This window comes from Triticum urartu, chromosome 1A (assembly GCF_056163025.1).
Source record: "Triticum urartu cultivar PI428250 chromosome 1A, HENAU_Tu73, whole genome shotgun sequence".
NCBI lineage: Eukaryota > Viridiplantae > Streptophyta > Magnoliopsida > Poales > Poaceae > Triticum > Triticum urartu.
Genome location: NC_141873.1, coordinates 313,080,516 through 313,101,104, shown reverse-complemented (window position 1 = coordinate 313,101,104; position 20,589 = coordinate 313,080,516). Strand labels below are relative to the sequence as shown.

At 41.3% G+C, this 20,589-nt stretch overlaps 2 protein-coding genes across 2 annotated transcripts; both read left to right on the top strand.

Annotated features, from left to right (window-relative positions):
- The first annotated feature begins 5,506 nt into the window (after positions 1-5,506).
- On the top strand, positions 5,507-6,930 carry LOC147991015 (uncharacterized). Its single transcript, XM_087538490.1, has 2 exons — positions 5,507-5,850; positions 6,507-6,930. The coding sequence occupies exons 1-2, from the start codon at positions 5,507-5,509 to the stop codon at positions 6,928-6,930; spliced, it is 768 nt and encodes a 255-aa protein (XP_087394616.1).
- Positions 6,931-9,411: 2,481 nt separating this feature from the next.
- On the top strand, positions 9,412-10,884 carry LOC147991014 (uncharacterized). Its single transcript, XM_087538489.1, has 2 exons — positions 9,412-9,758; positions 10,467-10,884. The coding sequence occupies exons 1-2, from the start codon at positions 9,412-9,414 to the stop codon at positions 10,882-10,884; spliced, it is 765 nt and encodes a 254-aa protein (XP_087394615.1).
- Positions 10,885-20,589: the final 9,705 nt, after the last annotated feature.

Below are 20,589 nucleotides of genomic sequence, written 5' to 3'. Positions count from 1 at the left end.
AGTTTACAAACAGTGCTAAAAAACAGTACATCAGTGTTGAACATGTACGTTCATCAGTTCAACTGAAAACAAAACCAGATACAAAATACAGAACAAAGTTTAAATAACGGCCAGCGATGCAAGTTCAACTTGTACATTGCCTTCAGTGCATGACATGTTACCCATAGCATGTATACGAGAAAAATGCAGAAAAGATTAATCCCAAAACTGTTGAATGTCATTGCAGAATCATGCAAGGTGGCACACGCAGCGAGAGTTTGATGAGCCAAGCAGATATGGGGCACCTCCTGGTTGGGTAACACCAGAAATACCACCTGGATACTTCAACAATATAGGCAGATTTCAAGATACACCGGAATCATCAGAAGCACGGAAAGGTTCTTCTATGCAGCAAACACCAATATCTAGGAATACAAGCTTTGTCACTGCTGGGTTGCAACAAGGCCAACAATATCCCCAACAACAAATATTTTCCTTCCCTAGCGCATGCAGAAAGCCAAGGACAGGAAGCCGTGGATGGGTTGCAACAAGGCTTCCACCAGTCGCTCCGTCAACATCAATCATCTGTGCTGTAAAAGCGGTTGCGACTGGAAGACCATGCCAAAGAGACAGACATTTTGGCCGCTCTAGCAGGTTCCAAAGTACAAGATATGAGCCATATAAACAGGAGCAACCTCACAACGAATCTGAGGGGAGACGGCCATACAATGAGAGACGGAGATCTTCATCAATATTGCTCCCTCCAAGAGATGCATTGCTTTATGTGCCAAGGGTGACACCACCCACGCCCATACACCAGGGTGAACAGCAAACACCGGAGGAAGCATAGAGCTATACACATGTAAGTATAAATATAGAAAAAACATACAAGCACAGTCCATACCATGGTACTGTGACCACCCCATCTAACATTTTCATAACTGCGTTTTTGTTTGCTCACTGTTGCGTGCAGCCACCTAACATTGAAGCTTATGTTCTGCCAAGACTAGAGATGCGCTTTGAAACTTTCGAAGAAACAAAGAACATCTACAACATCTATGCGAAGCACGTGGGTTTTGCTGTCAGGGAAGGCCCCAAGTTTAATACGAGAGCCTACCTTTATTGCATGTGCAATGGAGTCTATGAATCGAAGGTGTCTGAAGCAAATAGACAGCGGAACAAAACGACAGCCAGGACTAACTGCAGGGCTAAAATGAGGCTGAAGAAGGAAAAGGATGGAACATTTGTCGTAAAAGAGATAGTCTGAGAACATAACCACATGCTACAGCTCACCCCCGAAATGCTTGTCTTCTTGCACTCCAACAAAAACTTTGATAAAACAATCTTGGAGTACGTCAAGTACCTGCAGTTCAAAGGCATTGAACACACGCAAATCATGAGCATATTGGGCGGTGATGACCCTGGTAGCTACTTCCTAGAAATGAATGCCAAAGACCTGATTAACCTGTAAGTACAAACTTGTTCTCCTCCCATAAACCGCCTCTATCTTTTGTCCTCTGTTGGTACAAACATATTATGCAACGCATGACCTGACACCAGTTCAACATGCATTTTTGAATGAACTTTTAATATGCAGGAAAGAAAAGAATTCAAGGATGGATGATGTGGACGAGGTCCTAAAGACTACCAACTTCTTTAGGGAGATGAAAGCTATAAGCAGGGAATTCTTCTGTGACATGCAACTCGATGAGTCCGACAGAGTTAAGAACATATTCTGGGCGAACGCAAGCTGTCGAGGGGCCTATTAGGACTTTGGTGACTGTGTAACATTTGACACCACATATAAGACCATCAAGTACCATATGCCACTTGGGGTGTTTGTCAGTACTAACAACCACTTACAGACTACATTCTTTGGTTTCGCCGTGATAAGAGATGAGGATGCAGATTCATTCAGATGGTTGTTCAAGACATTTTTAAGGTGCATGAGAGGGAAGGCTCCTACATGCATCCTAACAGGTACAACCGCTAAAACCACCCCAACCACCCCCTGCCCAAAAAAATAAAAGGAAAATAACATAGTAAAAATGTTGTGTCAGTTCTATTTGTATATATGCACCACCATCTGCTGACCACTCCACGTCTCTTTTCTAATTACCAGACCAGTGCCCTGCAATGGCTTCGGCTATCCCAGATGCTTTCAAGAACACAGTACACAAGTTGTGCCGCTGGCACATTATGAAGAAGTACAGGGAACACCTCGCATACCTATACAACCTGCACGAAGACTTTAAGGATGAATTCACATCAATCCTCAACTGGCCCCTCATGCCAACTGAGTTTGAGGCTGCCTGGAAAAGACTGATGGGTAAGTACAACCTCCACGATGATGCCACAATGGTGGGCATGTGGAATGAGCGTGAGAGATGGATATCAGCCTACTTCAAAGAAATTTTCTGCGCCAAAATGACATCCACACAGTGAAGTGAGAGCATGAACTATGTGCTCAAGAAGAACTTCGTAAGTGAGAGACAAAACCTACACCGGTTTGTCAGCCAGGTAAACTCCTGCATCAAAACCAGGAGGCAGACACAGAATCAGGAGACAATGGGTAACCGGGTATAGCTCTATCACCTGTCGTAAGACAAAAAAATCACATGCTTACTAAAGTAAAACTTTATTAGTTAGACAAGTTTTTTCTGCGAGAAAACTAACAATTTGGTCATCATTCTTGCATGTGCAGAAGGAACAAAACACGCTGACCTTCTATGGGTTAGACACCCAGATGGCAAAGGTTTACTCACGAGCTGTGTACAGCGAGATCAGAAAAAGGCTAAAACTGAGCACACTCTTCACGGCAACAGAGACGGAAGAGCCCACAAAGTACCTCATGCGCTACAACCACCCGTAAAAACTGTCTGCGTGGGCTCAGCACGCGTTCCAGGTGGTTGCAGACCTCGTGGGAGAAACATATGAGTGCGAGTGCAGTCTATGGGACCACACAGGTGAGGACTAAAAAAGATGTTACATACTGTACTACTTTTTCGAATGAAATGACATAAAACATGCACCTCTTCCAAAAAATACAGGTCTTTTCTGCGTGCATGTCCTGTGCATGATGTAGACAATTAAGGCTGCCAGCATTCTAGAGAAATACATCCTCAGGAGATACACCAAACACCCGTACATCCAGCCAACATTCAACAGAAATGACTTGAGGACAGTAGCATCAAACAAGGCATCCCAATACTGCATTGAAAGCTCACTGCTAACGCTGAACATGAGGGTGCACAGAAAAAGCCTGAGAAGCCAAGAGCATATGGCGAGGTTACGGGTCGTCTTGGACAAGCTTGAACAAGAACTCGACTCCATGCACTCTACTGAAAATGGAGGTGTCGCGGACAATGAAGCCATTGAGCAGGATATTGCTACAATGTTATCTGAGATGAACCATATGGAAGCTGTTGACCCGTTCGACAACGAGGAAGAGGAGCAGCAGCAACCAGAGCTTTCCCATGTGCACACTCAAGAGCAGCAACATGCTCACATGCAAGATCATGAGATTGATGGTGCTGTAGGCGAATGACATGACAACAGGACATCCTATCGGCAGCAGCAGGAAAGGGTGATTAAACCACCCATATTCTCAAACACAAAAGGGAGGAAGAGTAAAACGCAAGCAGTGACAGCAGTGAAAGCAGCAGCCAAAAAGCTGCCACGCCCCATCAAGCGCGTGGAATTTGGCCCGGACGACAAACCTCTCGGGATAAGGGCATGCGGATTCTGCAACGTCGTGAGCAACGATAACTACCGCACATGCCCACTCCGCACAGATGCCACTGTCAACAAGCAAACGCTGCACAAGCAGATTGGAGCCACCCAGGTTTCTACCAATGGAGACAACACACGTAACAGCTACACTTGCCGCAAGTGTGGGGGAATTGGCGGGCATAATGCCCGCACGTGCAAAGTGGGCAAGGAGGTCAGTGGCGCTGAACAGAAACAGGGCAAGGTGCAGAGTTCCAAAAAATCAAATGAAGACGATGAAGAAGAAGAGTTTGACGAGAATGATGACCAATCAGACGAAGACAATGAAGATGATAGTGTCGGGGACAAGGAAACTGAAACTGACGATGAAGCTGCCAAGGCTCAACCAGGAAAGGCCACCGGCAAGGCACAACATTCGGGGCCAGTTAGGAGAAGCTCAAGACTGAACAACACATAATAAGCTTGTAGTCTCAGTTGCCTCGGCACACAATGAGGAAAAATTTCAGAAACACTATCGTTACCAAAACTTATTTAGTTTATCGTCTATTTCTCGATCAGTACTATAGTTAAGATATAATTCGTGATTTGTGCCAGCTGGAGCAGTGACATTATTATGTAAACCATTTGATAATCCTTTTGAATGTAGTCACAAATACATTTGAAAACACTTATCTGGATTTATCTGACACAAACGCTACTCTCGACCAGTAACTCAGCAAAAAATATGTTAAAGGAAATTTAAACTCTTATAGTGCATCAGTACTGATAATTCTCAGTCGTCAGTACAAAGGCAGAGTACACATCAGTACTGATATAATTTGTGATTTGTGCCCACTAGAGCAGTGACATTATTATGTAAACCATTTGATAATCCTTTTGAATGCAGTCACAAATACATTTGTACAGACGAAAACACTACTGTCAACCAGTAACTCAGCAAAAATATGTTAAGGAAAATTTAAACTCTTATAGTACATCAGTACTGATAATTCTCACTCGTCAGTACAAAGGCAGAGTAAAACAAACACACCTGTGAACACCTCCAAAAAACATCATTTTGAAAAAACAAAGCTATGTCTGCTTCTGCCAGTCCCAATTCAGAAAGACCATCAGTACATAAAAATAATTACCTCAAGCAAAATGCGAATATAATACATTCTGTACTGATGAAAATCTAATTTATCTGTAAAAAATACTCAGAGATTATCTTGATATAAACAATCCTTTCAAAAATACAAAAAATGTTTTAAAAAACATTAGCATCACACATAGTCTCACTGGTATTTGGTAAGTTCAGTTACATTTCAATCACCAGTCCAAGTACCACAGTAGAGGAGTACAGACCTCCATCCATCACCAACCCTGATGCGTGCAAGTGGGATAAGCAGCCGATAAGTACAGCTTGACAAGACGTATCAGTGCGACAGTAAAATGCCACCATCACCACCCCTGAGACGTGCAAGTGGGATTTAGCAGGTCATAAGTACAGCTTGACAAAACTAGTCAGTGCAGCAGTAAAAACATTTGACTTGGACGGTTAGTTCTCCCAGGCCACCACCCGCGCCACCCACTGAGCGGTTGCCACAAGGGACTACAAATGGCGACCCCACGCCACTACACACACTACACCCACGCCCCCGACGAACCGCCTCCCACAAATCCCCGCCGACGCACTGCAAAAAAACCATTATCTTCCATCTCCCCCTCATTCCCACAAACAACCATTGCCGCTTCCAATTCCACTACACACAAACCACAAACTTCTCTCTCACAAGCCCACAGCCACCGGAGGAGGGCGATGGCGGAGGAACCATCTGCCAAATGTCATAAAGGCAAGCCGTCGGACAAGAGCAACCTCGTCGACGTTCATGTCCTCGGCGAGAAGGGCGAGGACACCACAACACTCACAGGGGTTGAGCTCCATGGCAAGGAGACGATGAAGATCGTCTGCACCAGCGAACCAGACAAGGTCGACGAGGTGATCTCCAGGCTCTGGAGGAAGGCTGGCGGCATGACTCGTAGGATCATCGGCGTTGGTGTCCACTACACCAGAGAAGATGAACCTCCCCAGATGGTAGCAGTCCTGCAGTTGTGCGTCGACGACCTCTGCTTGGTGTACCACATCGCAGCGGCCACAAAATGGTAAGCCATACTACTCATTTGCCCTGTTTGGTTTATCTGTTTTATTAGTACTGTATCCTCAAAATTTCATCAAACTTGTTTCCCAACTAGATGTACTAGTGTGCTTTGTGAAAAGTGGATGCACTACTGCATTTTCTCAAGTAGATACACTATAAATGTATTTTTGAACCTGATGCACCGGATTACTATTTGGAAAATCTTGCGGAAGATTAATTTCTGAAGTTGATCGACTAGTATAGTTTCTGAACTTGATCCAATAGTGTAGTTTATGTACTCGATGTATTAAAAATATGTTTCTGAACTTGATGTAGTGAAGTATTTTCTGAATTTGATCTAATGTTATTTTCAAAATAAAATAAACTAAGGACTTGGTGAAGCACTATTTATGTGTTATCCTATTCAACAAAAGTAAACTGAACTAGTACCAAAGCAGAACATACAACATTGACTGAAACTATGTATAATCCAAAAAGAAGAATAACATGATGTACTTTATTTAATTTCAGAACTTTGTTTACTAGTTTTTGAAGTACATTCATCCATTATTTATGCTACATAAACATCTACTTCATGGATTCATCGCTTGTAAAACAAAAAAATGAATAATTCAAACATCAAAGTAATGCTAATTTTCAAAAATGTCTCTCCCCTTGCAGGCCCAAGCGCCTGAACGAGTTGCTGCAGCATAAGACGTTGTTCACATTTGCCGGTTTCAGCATTGAAAGCGACAAAGAGAAGCTGAAGTTGTCTGGTTTGGAGATCAACCCCAACATGTTTATCGACATTCAGCGCAAGTGGAGAGTTTCATACACCGGAAAAGAGTATGACTCCTTGACTGATGTTGCAGCCAGTGTCATCCACCCATTCTACAAAGGCATGAAGAAGAACTTCAACACGCAGGAAGACTACAAACTATGGGGGACCAGCCCGCTGCTAGACAGCCTCATCGAGTACGCAGGAGTAGATGCATATGCCACGTACAAGGCATGGAGCATGATCGACTACATCGCAGATGGTTCGGAATTTGCAAAAGAGCGGGAGGCTGCGAAATTCTACGACCACCCCTATTGCCCCTTTTAGGGATGAAGATACATCAGAGCCTGCCTTCGTTTTACTTCTGCTTGTGCTTGCCTTTTATCTTGTTGTTTCAAATTACTAGTTTGCTCTTGTTGGGTTGAACCAGTATGATTATGTCGTGCTTGTCATGGTTGAACAAGTTTACTTATGTCATCAAGTACAATGTTTTGCTTATATCATTATATAAGTTTAGTTTGGTAGCTTCGTATGTTGTTAATCCATCATTTCAAATTCAAAAGTAGCTTCTAAATGGAAGTTTGTGGCTGCTCTAAAGTACTAGTTATGATGCAACTAATCACACAACGTTGTTCCATGTCTAGTTTCGATTCAGTATTGTATAGAAAACATAACGTTGAGAACAATCAGCACAATTTGAGTTGCTTAACAACGCTTCAAAAGTTGAAGCAAAAATTCTTAGTACTTCATGTAGTGTTCTCATTTATATGTAGCTGCTAGAAAATTAACATGTACTACAAACAGAAAAAGTTAAGAAGCATCGGCACACACTTATGTTGGTCGCTTGCAGATTAAGAATCACAGTACTAGTACACTTGATCGGACAGTACATACTTACTACAATAAAAAGTACATAGAAGCATCAGTCCGTAAGCGCTACTATGAATGGACTATCAGTACAACTTAGTCTACGCGCAAGTACATCTTAAAATTACACTTACACAAAACTGACAAGAACTAGAACAAAAATTTTCAGTCCAACTTACTGGTGGAGTCAAGTACTAGATTCAAACAAACAAAAAAAGAAAAAACTGACCGCCCAAGGTCAGGCGCAGGCCCTGACGCTGCTAGATACTTGAACTCGAGCCCATAGGCGAATACCTAGTAATCCGCACAACACAGCACCCACCGATCAGGGCCCACAGGTCATGAGAGAGAGCGAGCGCAGTGTATAAGCGCTCAGGTAAGTATTCAGAGGAGTTCGACCAGTGAGCCTCGGCTGCACTTATAAACAGGTCCGGAGCCCCCTTGACTAGCGAGGTGGGACTAAACCCAGAGCGCATGCGCACGCGCACTTCACAGCCGCGCGGACGAGCTATCTGGGCCAGAAAACGGCCCAATAGCCTGCATCGTTTACAAACACCCCACCAATAAGCCCAGTTAAACAAACGAGAGGGCGAGGCAAAGAAATATAAACTTCAAGAAAAATGTTCAAAACTGAAAATATATAAAATCAAATACTAGTTCGCAGGCAATAAATTTAAATACGAAAAATAAAAATAAAAATAATTTTAGCTCTGCACCACGGATGATAAAAAAGGAGAAAATATGATACAAAAACAATGAACCTCTAAAAGGAAGAGAACTTAATAGCCTATCTGTTAAATGTACATAATTTAAAAACTGAATTAAATATTACTTTCAAGTTCAACTACTAAAATGCAAAAGTTTAAACATATAATGTTTGTCAATTATGCTAAATTTCTTATTTACATAAAATCTGATAAGTTCAACTACTAAAATGCAAAAAGTTCAAAACATATAATGTTTGTCAATTATGCTAAATTCTTATTTATATAAATTTTGACAAGTTCAACTACTAAAATAAAAGAAGTTCAAGTATATAATGTTTGTCAATTATGCTAAATTTCTTATTTATATAAATTCTTACTACTTCAACTGCTAAAATGCAAGAAGTTCAAATAGAATTTAAACTTCTATTCTGCTAAATTCTAATTTATATAAAATCAGTACACACCTCAACGAACGATCTGGTCATAAAATAATCTCAATCCCCCAAACCACCCAAAATACAAAAAAAACTCAGTTCAAACATACATATGACATCAGTACTAAAAAGCAGGATCAGTCAGGCCACTCACACAAACTATGACACCAAATTTCAAAACCACACGCTGTATGAAATTACATTTCAGTTCACATAGCACTAAACCATAAGTGCACTAAAATGAGAATACAAAAACTATAAAGGCCTAACTTAGGTAAGTACAAACGAAAATAAAATAAGTACCAGTTTTGAGCAACAACTCCCAGGGCACTGAAACATGTTTTGAGATAAACTAGTCTATAAGACTTCAGTGGAAAAACAATACTTAACATCCACACGAAAAAACATCACAAAAACATACGTCACCTAAACAGTCCAAAATGCCATCATCACCACCCCTGAGACGTGCAAGTGGGATTTAGCAGGTCATAAGTACAGCTTGACAAGACTAGTCAGTGCAGCACTAAAACCATTTGACTTGGACGGTTTCTTCTTCTAGGCCACCGCCCGCGCCACCCACTGAGCAGTTGCCACAAGGGACTGCAAATGGGGACCCCCACGACCACCACACCCACGCCCCCGACGAACCGCCTCCCACACCTCCCCATCGACGCACTGCAAAATAACCCATTGTCTTCCATCTCTGCCTCATTGCCCGAAACCACCATTGCTGCTTCAATCTCCACTACACACAAACCACAAACTCTCTCTCCCAAGCCCACAGTCGCTGGAGGAAGGCGATGGCAGAGGAACCGTCCGCCAAGCGTCATCATGGCGAGCCGTCGGACAAGAGCAGCAACCTCGTCGACGTTCATGTCCCCGGCGAGAAGCACGAGTACACGAGAACCCTCACAGGGGTTGAGCTTCACGGCAAAGAGACGCTGGAGATCATATGCACCAGCGAACCAGACAAGGCCGACGAGGTGATGAGCAGGCTCAGGATGAAGGGCGGCGGCTTGTATCCGAGCTTGATCGGAGTTGATGTGGAGTTCACCAGCGATGATGAACCTCCACAGATGGCGGTTGTCCTGCAGTTGTGCGTCGAGGAACTCTGCTTGGTGTACCACATCGCAGCAGCCACAAAATGGTAACCCATACTACTGTTCATTCATCTGTTGTACTAGTACTACTCACTAAAAACTTCATTAAACTAGTTTCCCAACTAGATGAACTACTATAGGTTGTGAAGTGGATGCACGAGTACATGTTTCTCAACTTACATGCATTTCTGAAACTATGAAGTGGATTGTTTCACCAGATTAGCATCTGAAAAGATGTTTATAGAATTCTGAACTTGATGCACGAAATTAATTTCTAAACTTGATGTGCTAGCATAGATTCTGATCTTGATGCACTAGTATAGTGTATAGAATTGATGTATTAGAAGATCTTTGGTGAAGTGGTATAGGTCCATATCTTGATGCACATGTTTCCCAAATTAATTTCTGAACTTGATATAGAATTGATGCACAAAGATGTATCAAGCACTGGTATAGGTCTTTTATTCAACAAAAAATAAAACTAAACTTGAATCAACCAACACATATATCATTGAATCTGGTAAAATGATTCTTGAATTTGGTGAAGCACTGAAGATAGCAAAAAAGAAAAATTACATGGTGTACTTGAATTTAATTTTAGGACTTTGTGTACTAGTTTCTGGACTACATTCATCCATGACTTATACTATATAAAGCATCTACCTCATGGATTATCACTTTCAAAACCAAAAAGCAGAAGAATTAAATCTTCAAAAAAGAACACTAACCTGCAATATGTGTCTCCCCCCTTGCAGGCCCAAGCGCCTCAAACAGTTCCTGCAGGAGGAGAACTTGTACACATTTGTCGGTTTCAGCATTGGAGGTGACAAGCGGATGCTGGAAAAGTCTAGTTTGGAGATCAACCCCAACAACTTCATCGACATGAAGCGCAAGTGGAAAGATCCACATACCAGCAAATACTTCAACTCCTTGGCCGATGTTGCAGGAGGCGTCATCCACCCATCCTACAAAGGCACGAAGAAGAAGATGGACAAGGGAGAACACAAACTGTGGGGGACCAGCCCACTGCCAGACAACCTCATCACGTACGCAGGAAGAGATGCATACGCCAAATACAAGTTATGGAAGATAATCGACAACATCGTGACAGGTTGGGATATTTCAAAAGAGCACGAGGCTGACCCCTACTACCACTGCAACTTCGCGGGATGAAGATGCATGGAAGTCTGCATTCGTGTTGCTCGCACTTCTGCCTGTCCTTAATATTGTTGTTTCAGATTTGTAGTTTGCTTTCGTTATGTTGAATCAGCTACCTTATGTTATGTGTGTCAGGGTTTGAACAAGTTTTCCTATGTCTATCATGTACATCATTTGCTTATGTCGTTCAACAAGTTTGCTAGCTTCCTATTTTGTTCATCAATCATTTGATGTTGAAGTAGATTGAAGTTGAGACTTGATGGCTGCCACGCAGCACTAGTCATGCAGAAACAAAAATTACACATGGATATTTTCACAACAAAACAAAAACAGTGGCGGACTAACTAAGGACAACAGCAAATAGTAGAATTGGACGCTCAGTACAGCTTAGACATTTACGGTAGTACTATCACACTAAGAAATCAGTTTTTAGTTTTAGAAGAACACTAAAAAGACTAAGTTTCAGCCGAGGACAACATTCACTACTAACAGCATCGTGCTAATAGTAGTTAGAAATTTACTAAGTACTGCAACAGGAGTTGCAAAGAACAATCAGTATGTATTTCCTAGTCACTAGCATGCTAGGACTGAGAGTTCTGGTACACTTGAACAAAACAGTACATTCATTCTACAAAATATAAAATGGAATAGGAAGCTTCAGTTCACATTCCAAAAAACATTGACACACTAAAGAATAATAGTAATAGTAAAACCAAAATGTCAGTACAACTTAGTCTATAAGGCAAGTACTATGATCATACCAAAACATTGCCTTGGGAAGAACCACGACCTAGAAAACAGAAGGCCAGAACTAAATCAAAAAGATATCAGTTCGACCAAGGAGAAAAATCACAAGAAAGACAACAGAAGCATCAGCCCACATTGACCAGTGAGGCACTAGCTTCAAACAGCACAAGAAAATAAAATGATCAAAGTACCAGCACAATTGAAATCTTAGTACAACTTAGTTTATTCGGTAAGTGCTATGATGATACCAATTAATGCCTTGAGAAAGAAGGCCAAGACTCAACCAAATAGATTACAGTTAAACCAAGGACAAAAATTAACAAAAAACAAACAACAGAAGCATCAGCCCACATTGACTATTGAAGTCATTATGAACTTTATACGTCTATCTGCTAAATGTAGCTAATTTCAACCAGTGCTTTAACTTTTACTATGAAGTTCAAGTACTAAAATTCAAGAAGTTCAAACAAAAATTTGGCTCTCAAATTTTGCTAAATTTCTTATACTTAAATAAAATCTGGACAGAGATCACGTAACAACTTGGTCGTAAATAATTTCAATCCAAAAAAACTTCAGTTCTAATACATTATATGAAATAAGTTCTACATAACAGGGAAGCGTCACTCCACTCACGCTAGATCCACAAGTGCCATCGTGACACCAAATTTTAAAAGCCTTACGCTGAACGACATTACAATTCAGTACTAACATAACTATACTATAAGTACAAGAAAAGAGGGTATAGAAACTATAAAGGTCCAACCTAGGTTGGGACAGATGAAAATAAAATAAATCTCACTTTTCCAGCAACAACTCGTAATGAACTTGGGAAAATGTGTTTTCAGTTTAACTAGTTTACAAGACTTCGGTACAAAAAATAGAACTTAACCAGAATGAATTCCCAATGAAACATACACAAGTGATATATCACACAACTATCAAAAATCAAAGACATCCAAACACTACAATCAAAGCCTACAATGCTTTCAAGAGATATATCACACAACTATCCATTTCACTATGCGAATGATGACCATTTCTTCCATGCACCAGGAGCCAAAGGATGAAACTCCTCGGGAAGCTCCGTCACTAGAAGCTGGTTATTCCGGTTGAACACAACTCTATACAGATCCTCAGCCTTCCAATCAACAATATGAGGTTGCAAAACAATAAAACAAATTATCAAAAATCATGACACATTAAAAAGAAGAATACACAATCAGCCAAACACAGAAAAGTGAAAAGCTCAACTAGAACCCACATCATTATCTTGAATGTTCCCGACGATCTTTTCACCATCATAGGATCCTGCATACTTCAGAGTATAATGGCCATATTCATTTGCCCCTTGAAGTGGAACCTTCACAAACGTTGGTTTCTTTGCAAAAAGCTCCCATTTGGGCTGCTTGCTCGCATTGTACTGAGCATCACCATACACAGCCTTCATTACTTGGACCATCCTTGAGATTTGTAAAAAAACCACACATTTTCAGGTCTAATAAAAAGCAGAAACAAATATGCGGAAAAATTAATCCAGTACAGATAATAAATGTCACTCACAATCTTCTTGCAGTCTTTATGATACGTGTTCTTTGAAGGACGAAGGTTCTTCAGATAAGGTAAAGAGTCAAGGATGTCGACGCTACTTCGGTACCGATTCATGACATATAAGGAAAAGTGGTTCACTTTCTTATCCTTTGGCAAAACCATAGGCTTGAATAGAGGCATCATGATCTAAAAACAGATGACCAAAAAAGAGATATTAAATATTCAAAATAAAAACCAGCATGACAACAAACAATTAAAACCAAAAATCAGCTAGTAGATGTCACAAGGTCGGCACTGAGCAAGTCTTCATTATCTTTAACATAGCTCTTGAAATCTCTCGATGCACTCTTCACACTAAACTCTTTATTTTCATCACCGTAAAACGTACAGTCAAGCACAACCTGCAAGAAAAGCCAAAAAAGAAATAGGTAGGGGAAAAGGATAAACAAAGCAAAGTATTATCAAAACTCGTAAAACAAATAGGCGGTCTTGTTTAATAGAAACAAATGATCTGATTGGTTACCGTGATGAAATATGGACTCAGCAATACCCTTTTCCCAGACGCAAAATCAACATTTCTATCGGGATCTTTCTTCCAATCATCAACGAGGAAGTCCATTACATCACCCTCCATCATTTGCCCAGGTGCAAAAACTTCCCAGATGCGTTTTCCAGTGAAGCTGGTTATGCTATCATCGGGCTGAGGTATCATTGAGAATGTATTCCTGCAGCACGGACAAGAACAAAAAGCAGGGGAAGCAAGATAAAGCATTCATAGCAGTTCAAGTTGTATAAAATGTAACAGTTCATGTCACATTTATCTAGCAGTTACAAACAATAGAGGAAAAAGAAGAGGAAACATAATGAGAGATACTCACTCGGCATACTTCTCACATGCTTCATCGCTAAGCAACAGATTATACAACTTGCGAGCCTTCTCCAGGTGAGGGAATTTATGAGGGTGAAGCTGCTGCACAGGGGAGCAAAACTTTATAGGAGCTCTGGGTGCACGCTTCGTGCTTGTAACATTGCCAGAATACAAAGCAGGATCCTTCCTAGCACCACCAGCTCTACGGGCCACTATTCCAGCAAGTGGGGATAAACCATCGGCAGCAGCAGCGCTCCTGGTGACTCTTCCCATGCTAGCAATCTTGTCAAATGCATCATCATCGCTGTCTATCAATTCCACAATGGGATTCTTGGGTGTAGAGGGGCTCTCTGCACAAGCAGCCATAGAACCTTTCAGAGCTCCCAACCGCCCCTTAATAACACCATACCTCATCTTTTCTGGAGAACGCCCCTGGCTAAGATCAATAGATATGCGCTCAAGCTTCGAGAACTGGCTGCCAAAGATCCTGTAGTCATGCTCATCAAGATCCAGCCACTCACTTGCAAAAAAAAAGACCGCATCAAGGGTAAAGTTCAAATACATAATTCATGACAGTACCAATCAAGAAGTACAAGCTGCAAAAAATTACGAAAGGACTTGCAAGTCAACATCAAACACATCACTAGTTGTGCAGGTATACAGGAAAGTCTTCCTAATGTCAAGAATGTCTTCATGGCTATAATCCAACATTTCAATCACTCCATCCTCCCGGCAATGAGAGGTCTTGTAGCTTTGTAGCATAAAGAATCCACAATCATGCCTGTTAACAAAAGAAAATACAAAAGGGTACATCACAAATCCGAAAATACAGGAACACCACCCTCCCAGCAACAAAAACAACTAACAAAAAATCATTAAAAATGGATACTCACGTGTTTTTCTGCTGCGGAACCCGCATAAACTCGCAAGAGAAACAATCAATATGCACCGGCGAGAACAGTTTGGCCCTGTCTACGCTGGACTCCCTCCAAAGCTTCTTGATGTTATCTGTCATAGTCCTTAAGAATCTAACTGCATCACTCCAGGTTTCATCGCGCAGTGAATCAAGACACTCGAAACGACGGAACCTCAAATTCAGAACAATCAAGCACCAATGCCCAGATACGTCGCTAGGCTTCATGGGAGCCGCAAATGACGGCGGATCAAAAGTAGGGAAAAGAAGCTGACAAAAAATCACAGAGGAAAAATGAATTTAACAAATCATAATGAAACAAAAAATTCAGCCTCCAAACAATAAAATAAAAGAAGGAAATTGAAATTCAGAAGTACAAACAAAAATCGGATAATCATAAGTTCTAGTTGAGTAAGAAAAACACTACAAAAAATAAATGCTACTCAAGTTTATATTGCAACAAACATATCAGTTCAATTTCCTTGCGACAATAAGTTCAACTTCCAAAAAAGAAGCACACATCATTCATAAGTTCAGGTGTAAAAGCAGGCTACTCAAGTTCACCCCCCACCTCCCAAACTTGCAAGAAAACATGACAGTTCTACTTCATGAGTACAAAAAGTTCAAGTTTCACCTACTTGGTCAAAACCATCAGCCCCAGATCTCGTGAACCAATTTAGCACATTGGAATCAATATTTCCATCACGGATCTTGGTCTGTTGTACAAAAAGAACAACAACAGTTAGAAAATTGGCAAAGCAAGTTATCATCCTATCTACAAAGCAAAATACTGACCGTCACCCATCTGGGAACTAACAACTTGTCAGTGTGTCGGTACTTCTGACGTAGAGAATATAAAACAACGTCAGCATTGTCTAAGTTGAGCATGCCAGTGGGGACAAACACTTTAGCAATAGAACCAACACTAGCATCACATTCTTCATTTTGTAACATCGGCTTGTGATTATGGAAACACAAAAGATTAGATGAATTAAAACTACTGCAATAACAACAATAATCATAGGAGAAAAAGAAAAGGAGACAAAAATGGTACGGGCAAAATCCCAGACTAACCATTTCGTACGGTTCGTGCGCAACCTCGTAACAGCGAAGAAAAACATATCAACCTTAACAACATTACCACTTTCTGCTTGCAGAAAAAGAAGAAAAATAATAAGTTCAATCACTATAAGTGAACATGTCCAAAATGCCAAAATTGAGAAGTACGCCTCATTTACAAGTCCTTACCTGCACTATCAGCGTCTGACGACGACGGTAGTTACTGTGATGAGACCAATATGCCTCCAGTTTCAGGGTTTGACGATGGGAGATCTTGAGAGGACACCAATATCGCTGCATTTTCAGGGTCTGTAGAAAGAAAATCCTGGGACGACACAAGCGCCTCCTGCGTCAAGGGGCCAGAAGAAATGGATAGACGTAAATCATCATCCTCGGATGGCACCTCCTCCACGCTAGAGGCATCTTCCAATACATCACTGTAATCAAGACCTCCAGGCGGGAAATTCTCCGGTGGCAAATCTTCACAATCAAAAACATTTTCATTCCCAACAATACCAACACCATACGATTTGGCATCAAGTATGCTGGCAGCACCAACAACCTCATCAGCAACTTTGGTACCAACATCGCGCCCACTACTCAATGGAACACCACGAGCATCATCTCCACCACTAATGACAGCTTCACGCTCAACATCAGTTATGTAAAGAAATAAAAAATTCAGAAAAAGTGAATAATATGAGCAAAACTAACAATCAAAAATAAGCTAGCAAGAGGTGCATGGAAAAACAAACCTTAGAAGCATTCACAACAACATCATTGATCTTGCTGCTGCTAACATTCAAAGGAACATCACCAACGGGCGAACAAGGCTCGTCGCCAACAACAGGACCCTGATTCATATGTAATGAAGCAAAAAAACAATGCTATTATTAGCAACAATAAACACAAGGAATTAAACCACAGTAACAAAAAAGGTAGGTATCACCTACAAACTCTTAACGGTGTGGGATAGAAAAATGAACAAGCAAGGCACATTGGTTCACATGAAAATTCAAGAAATATGTATAAACACAATAAAAATAAAAACAACCTTGAACTTATCAGTAGATGGATCACTAACTCCACCGTCAACAGCAGCCTCAACATTATGACTGGTCTCCTGCATGAAAAGAAAAATTAATAAACAGATGAAGATGAGGAAGTTCAACTACAATACTGACAGCAGAACAACATAGTAAAAACATACAAACACCGAGGACTGACTCACATCAACAACAGGGTGCTCCAAGCCAACATCGTTCGTATGGTGATCAGAAACATTAGCCTCAGTACCATCATCAGCCCTGCTGTCAGTGGTAGCAGCCTCATCCTGCTTAATCTGCATGGAAGAAAAATTAATAAACAGATGAAGATGATAAAGTTCAACAACAATACTGACAGCAGAACAACAAAGTAAAAAATTGCAAACACCGAGGACTGACTCACATCAACAACAGGGCACTCCAAGCCAACATCATTCGTTTCGTGATCAGAAACATTAGCCTCGGTACCATCACCAGCCCTGCTGTCAGTGGCAGCAGCCTCATCCTGCTCAATCTGCCTGATAACAACATCTGCACTTTCTTCATATGGCTTGCAACGAGAGTCCTGCATAGTTTTGAAACGCTTCATGTTGTTCAACAGACGAACCGATCTCTGAACTAGATCAGCAGCACCGTTATGCATATCACCAATAAAAATTCTCTCCATCTCAATATAGTCCACTGCTTCCTCAGCATTAAATTGATGACATTCAGGAAGGATACCATTGATACAGCTCGGACGCTCAACTGTCGTGGGGACCTTTTGCAGCTCAGAACACACATTACTTAAAATATGCTCAGCGTGCTCCAACGCAGAAACAGCAACATCAATACCAAAACCCTGCCTCTGTGAAGTACTAGCATTACTAGGGCCAAGGGGAACATAACCAGCACCCTCAACACCACAGCCATCTCTCAACTTATCATGCAGAGATGAAAACTCACGAACCTGAGACAGCGGCATCTCTAGGACTGGCCGTTTATACACTCGGAAAAAACAACCTCCTCTTGAGTTTTCCACTACAAACAAGTGGAAAAAAGAGTTAATTAATCAATGCAACACAAAGGGAAAAATAAAACATGATATTAACAGATTTAAATCAATAGCACTATCAATCTTTAACTGTCAGTGCCAATTTGTTAGTATTTACCGACAGGACAGTTGAACAAAGATATTCAGTTCAACCACACATGAAACAACAGTACTAAAAATCGTACCTAAACCTCACAATGCTTAAGAAATGACAAAATCTAAACAGGTAAATCTGCGGGACACATGTTCACTCCAGCAAAAATAGCTATACCTAAATAAAAAAAGGTCTGGAAGACACGAAAGAAATAAAACTCACCGGAAGCTTCCCAAACACCCAAGTCTTTGGATCTGCATTGCCTTTTTTTATCAAATCTGCATCAACCAGATCAGAAAGCTTGACAGGATCCATGAAACATATGCGGAGGACTCGCATGTCAGGCTCCGCAGTCTTGCCACGGATAAGGCAGTCAAGGTACATTAGTACAGGCCCTATAGCATAGCCTGGGATTGCCTTCCCAAGGGTAACACCATCTTGGTACCTGGCAACAGCCCTTCTAAGCTCATCAACCATCAGCTGACAATAATCCATATTAGCCATGTCCTCAAAGATGAGACCCTCAAACATTGCTGCCTCTTTGAAAACACGCGGGGCGGCACCAGGCAACACAACCTTCATAAACACAATAATGAAGAACACTTTCAGAGCAAGGTCATCTTTGCTAGGATCCTTGATGAGCACCTTGAGCTTATTCCTCAAATCCTTTGTCTTGCTATCTTTGTTCCTGCTAATGTCAAGCTCCGATCTTAACTTCATCAGAGCGTCGTCATATCCATCCTCTGACGGCCTTGGCGGAGAACGACCACCACGAGGGAACCCAAATAATTGTTGTATACCATCGCTAGTGATGCGAAGCTTCTTATTAGCCTCACCCATGTCAAGAGTCATCGTATCAGGATCTATCCTCAGGTACAAAACTCCCATCAGAGGGCGGGAAATGTTAGACTTCACCCTCCAATTGAAGATAGAACCAAAACCAGCTGCACAAACCCTAGCCACATGCCGACTCTCAAGCAATTTAGGACAAGCTTCAACCTCTCCCAACGAACATCGCACAGTCAAGTTCAATTTCCATTGGTCACCTTCATCCAAGGCAACTTTTCCGGCATTGCCTCCCACCGGCTTGACCGGACTCATAACGCTAACAGGCTATAATTGAAAATAAAGAAGACACACATTAAATAAATGAATATAGAAAACAAAACAAGCATATGAAGGAAAGTAGAAAAAGAAAAGATTGCACAAGTTCAACCCTTGAAACAACATCAGTACCACCCTCGATTGATGCAAACAATGACCAACCTCGCCTGGCCAGCATACCAGCCCAGACACAATTAAATCATTGCAAGTACAACTAGTGAGTCACATATAGTACAAAACACGTACCACTGCAAATTCATCTTCAGAATCAACTTCTATATCATCTTCTTCAGATACAACATCTTCAGCTTCGACACAAGCACGCTTCTTCACACCTTTGTTCACCTTCGCAAGATGAACTTTACGCTTATTATTTTCTTTCAACAAAGAGCGCTCTGGAAGAGGAGGCGAAGAAGGCTTCTTATTTGTCAAAACCCGTGGACTACGACGGACAGGGGTGCCACCAAGTTTGCTTGGACCAATCTTCACAGCAACACTATCCTCATCAGCTTTGCTATTACTAGGTTGGGAACCATCTTTCACACGCGGGCTACGCCTCTGTGTGCCATCAGGATTTCGATCTGACATCTTCCTCTTCAAAACAGTTTTCTTCTCCTTAACTGCATCATAAGTAAACACTTGCGTCAAACGAGTTTGCATCAGGTTTGTCTTCACAGGCATGTCACTTCCATGAGATCCAGCATCAACAGTTGAAAAGGCCGCGTCACCACCTTCATCACCTAGACCTTTAGGAGCTTGAGAAACATCCCGATCACTTCGTTGAACACAAGCAGCCTTTTGACGCTGTTCCAACTCCTTTCTCCTTTTGAAATCACACTTCTTCTTTCTTATCCTTTCATCCTCGAGCTGTAACTGCATAGGAACATCCTCAGCCGGAGTAACAGGCTCAGTGCCATCAACACTCTATGACTGAGTAACAGACAACTGCAAGCTGCCATCAACATCATCAACGTTAAGAGAATACATTCCATCGTTAATATCTTTGACAACATCAGCTATGTCCTCGGGAGCACCATGGCTGTCATTAACTGCATAAACCAACAAACATAAGCACGCACATATAAAATCAAAACACAATTAACATTGCAGAGACAAGATAAATAAAGCGCATAGCATCAGACACAAAACAAAAGGAACAACTGATGTAGCTAAGCATATTTATGTATTCAACGCTGATAAAAAAGAGCAAATATAAGGGAAACACCAGCAACATCCGTAAGTTCTTCTAGCGGATTTGGTGTCTCAAAAATAACATTCACAAAATCTTGAAAGTGTTCTGATTTTTCA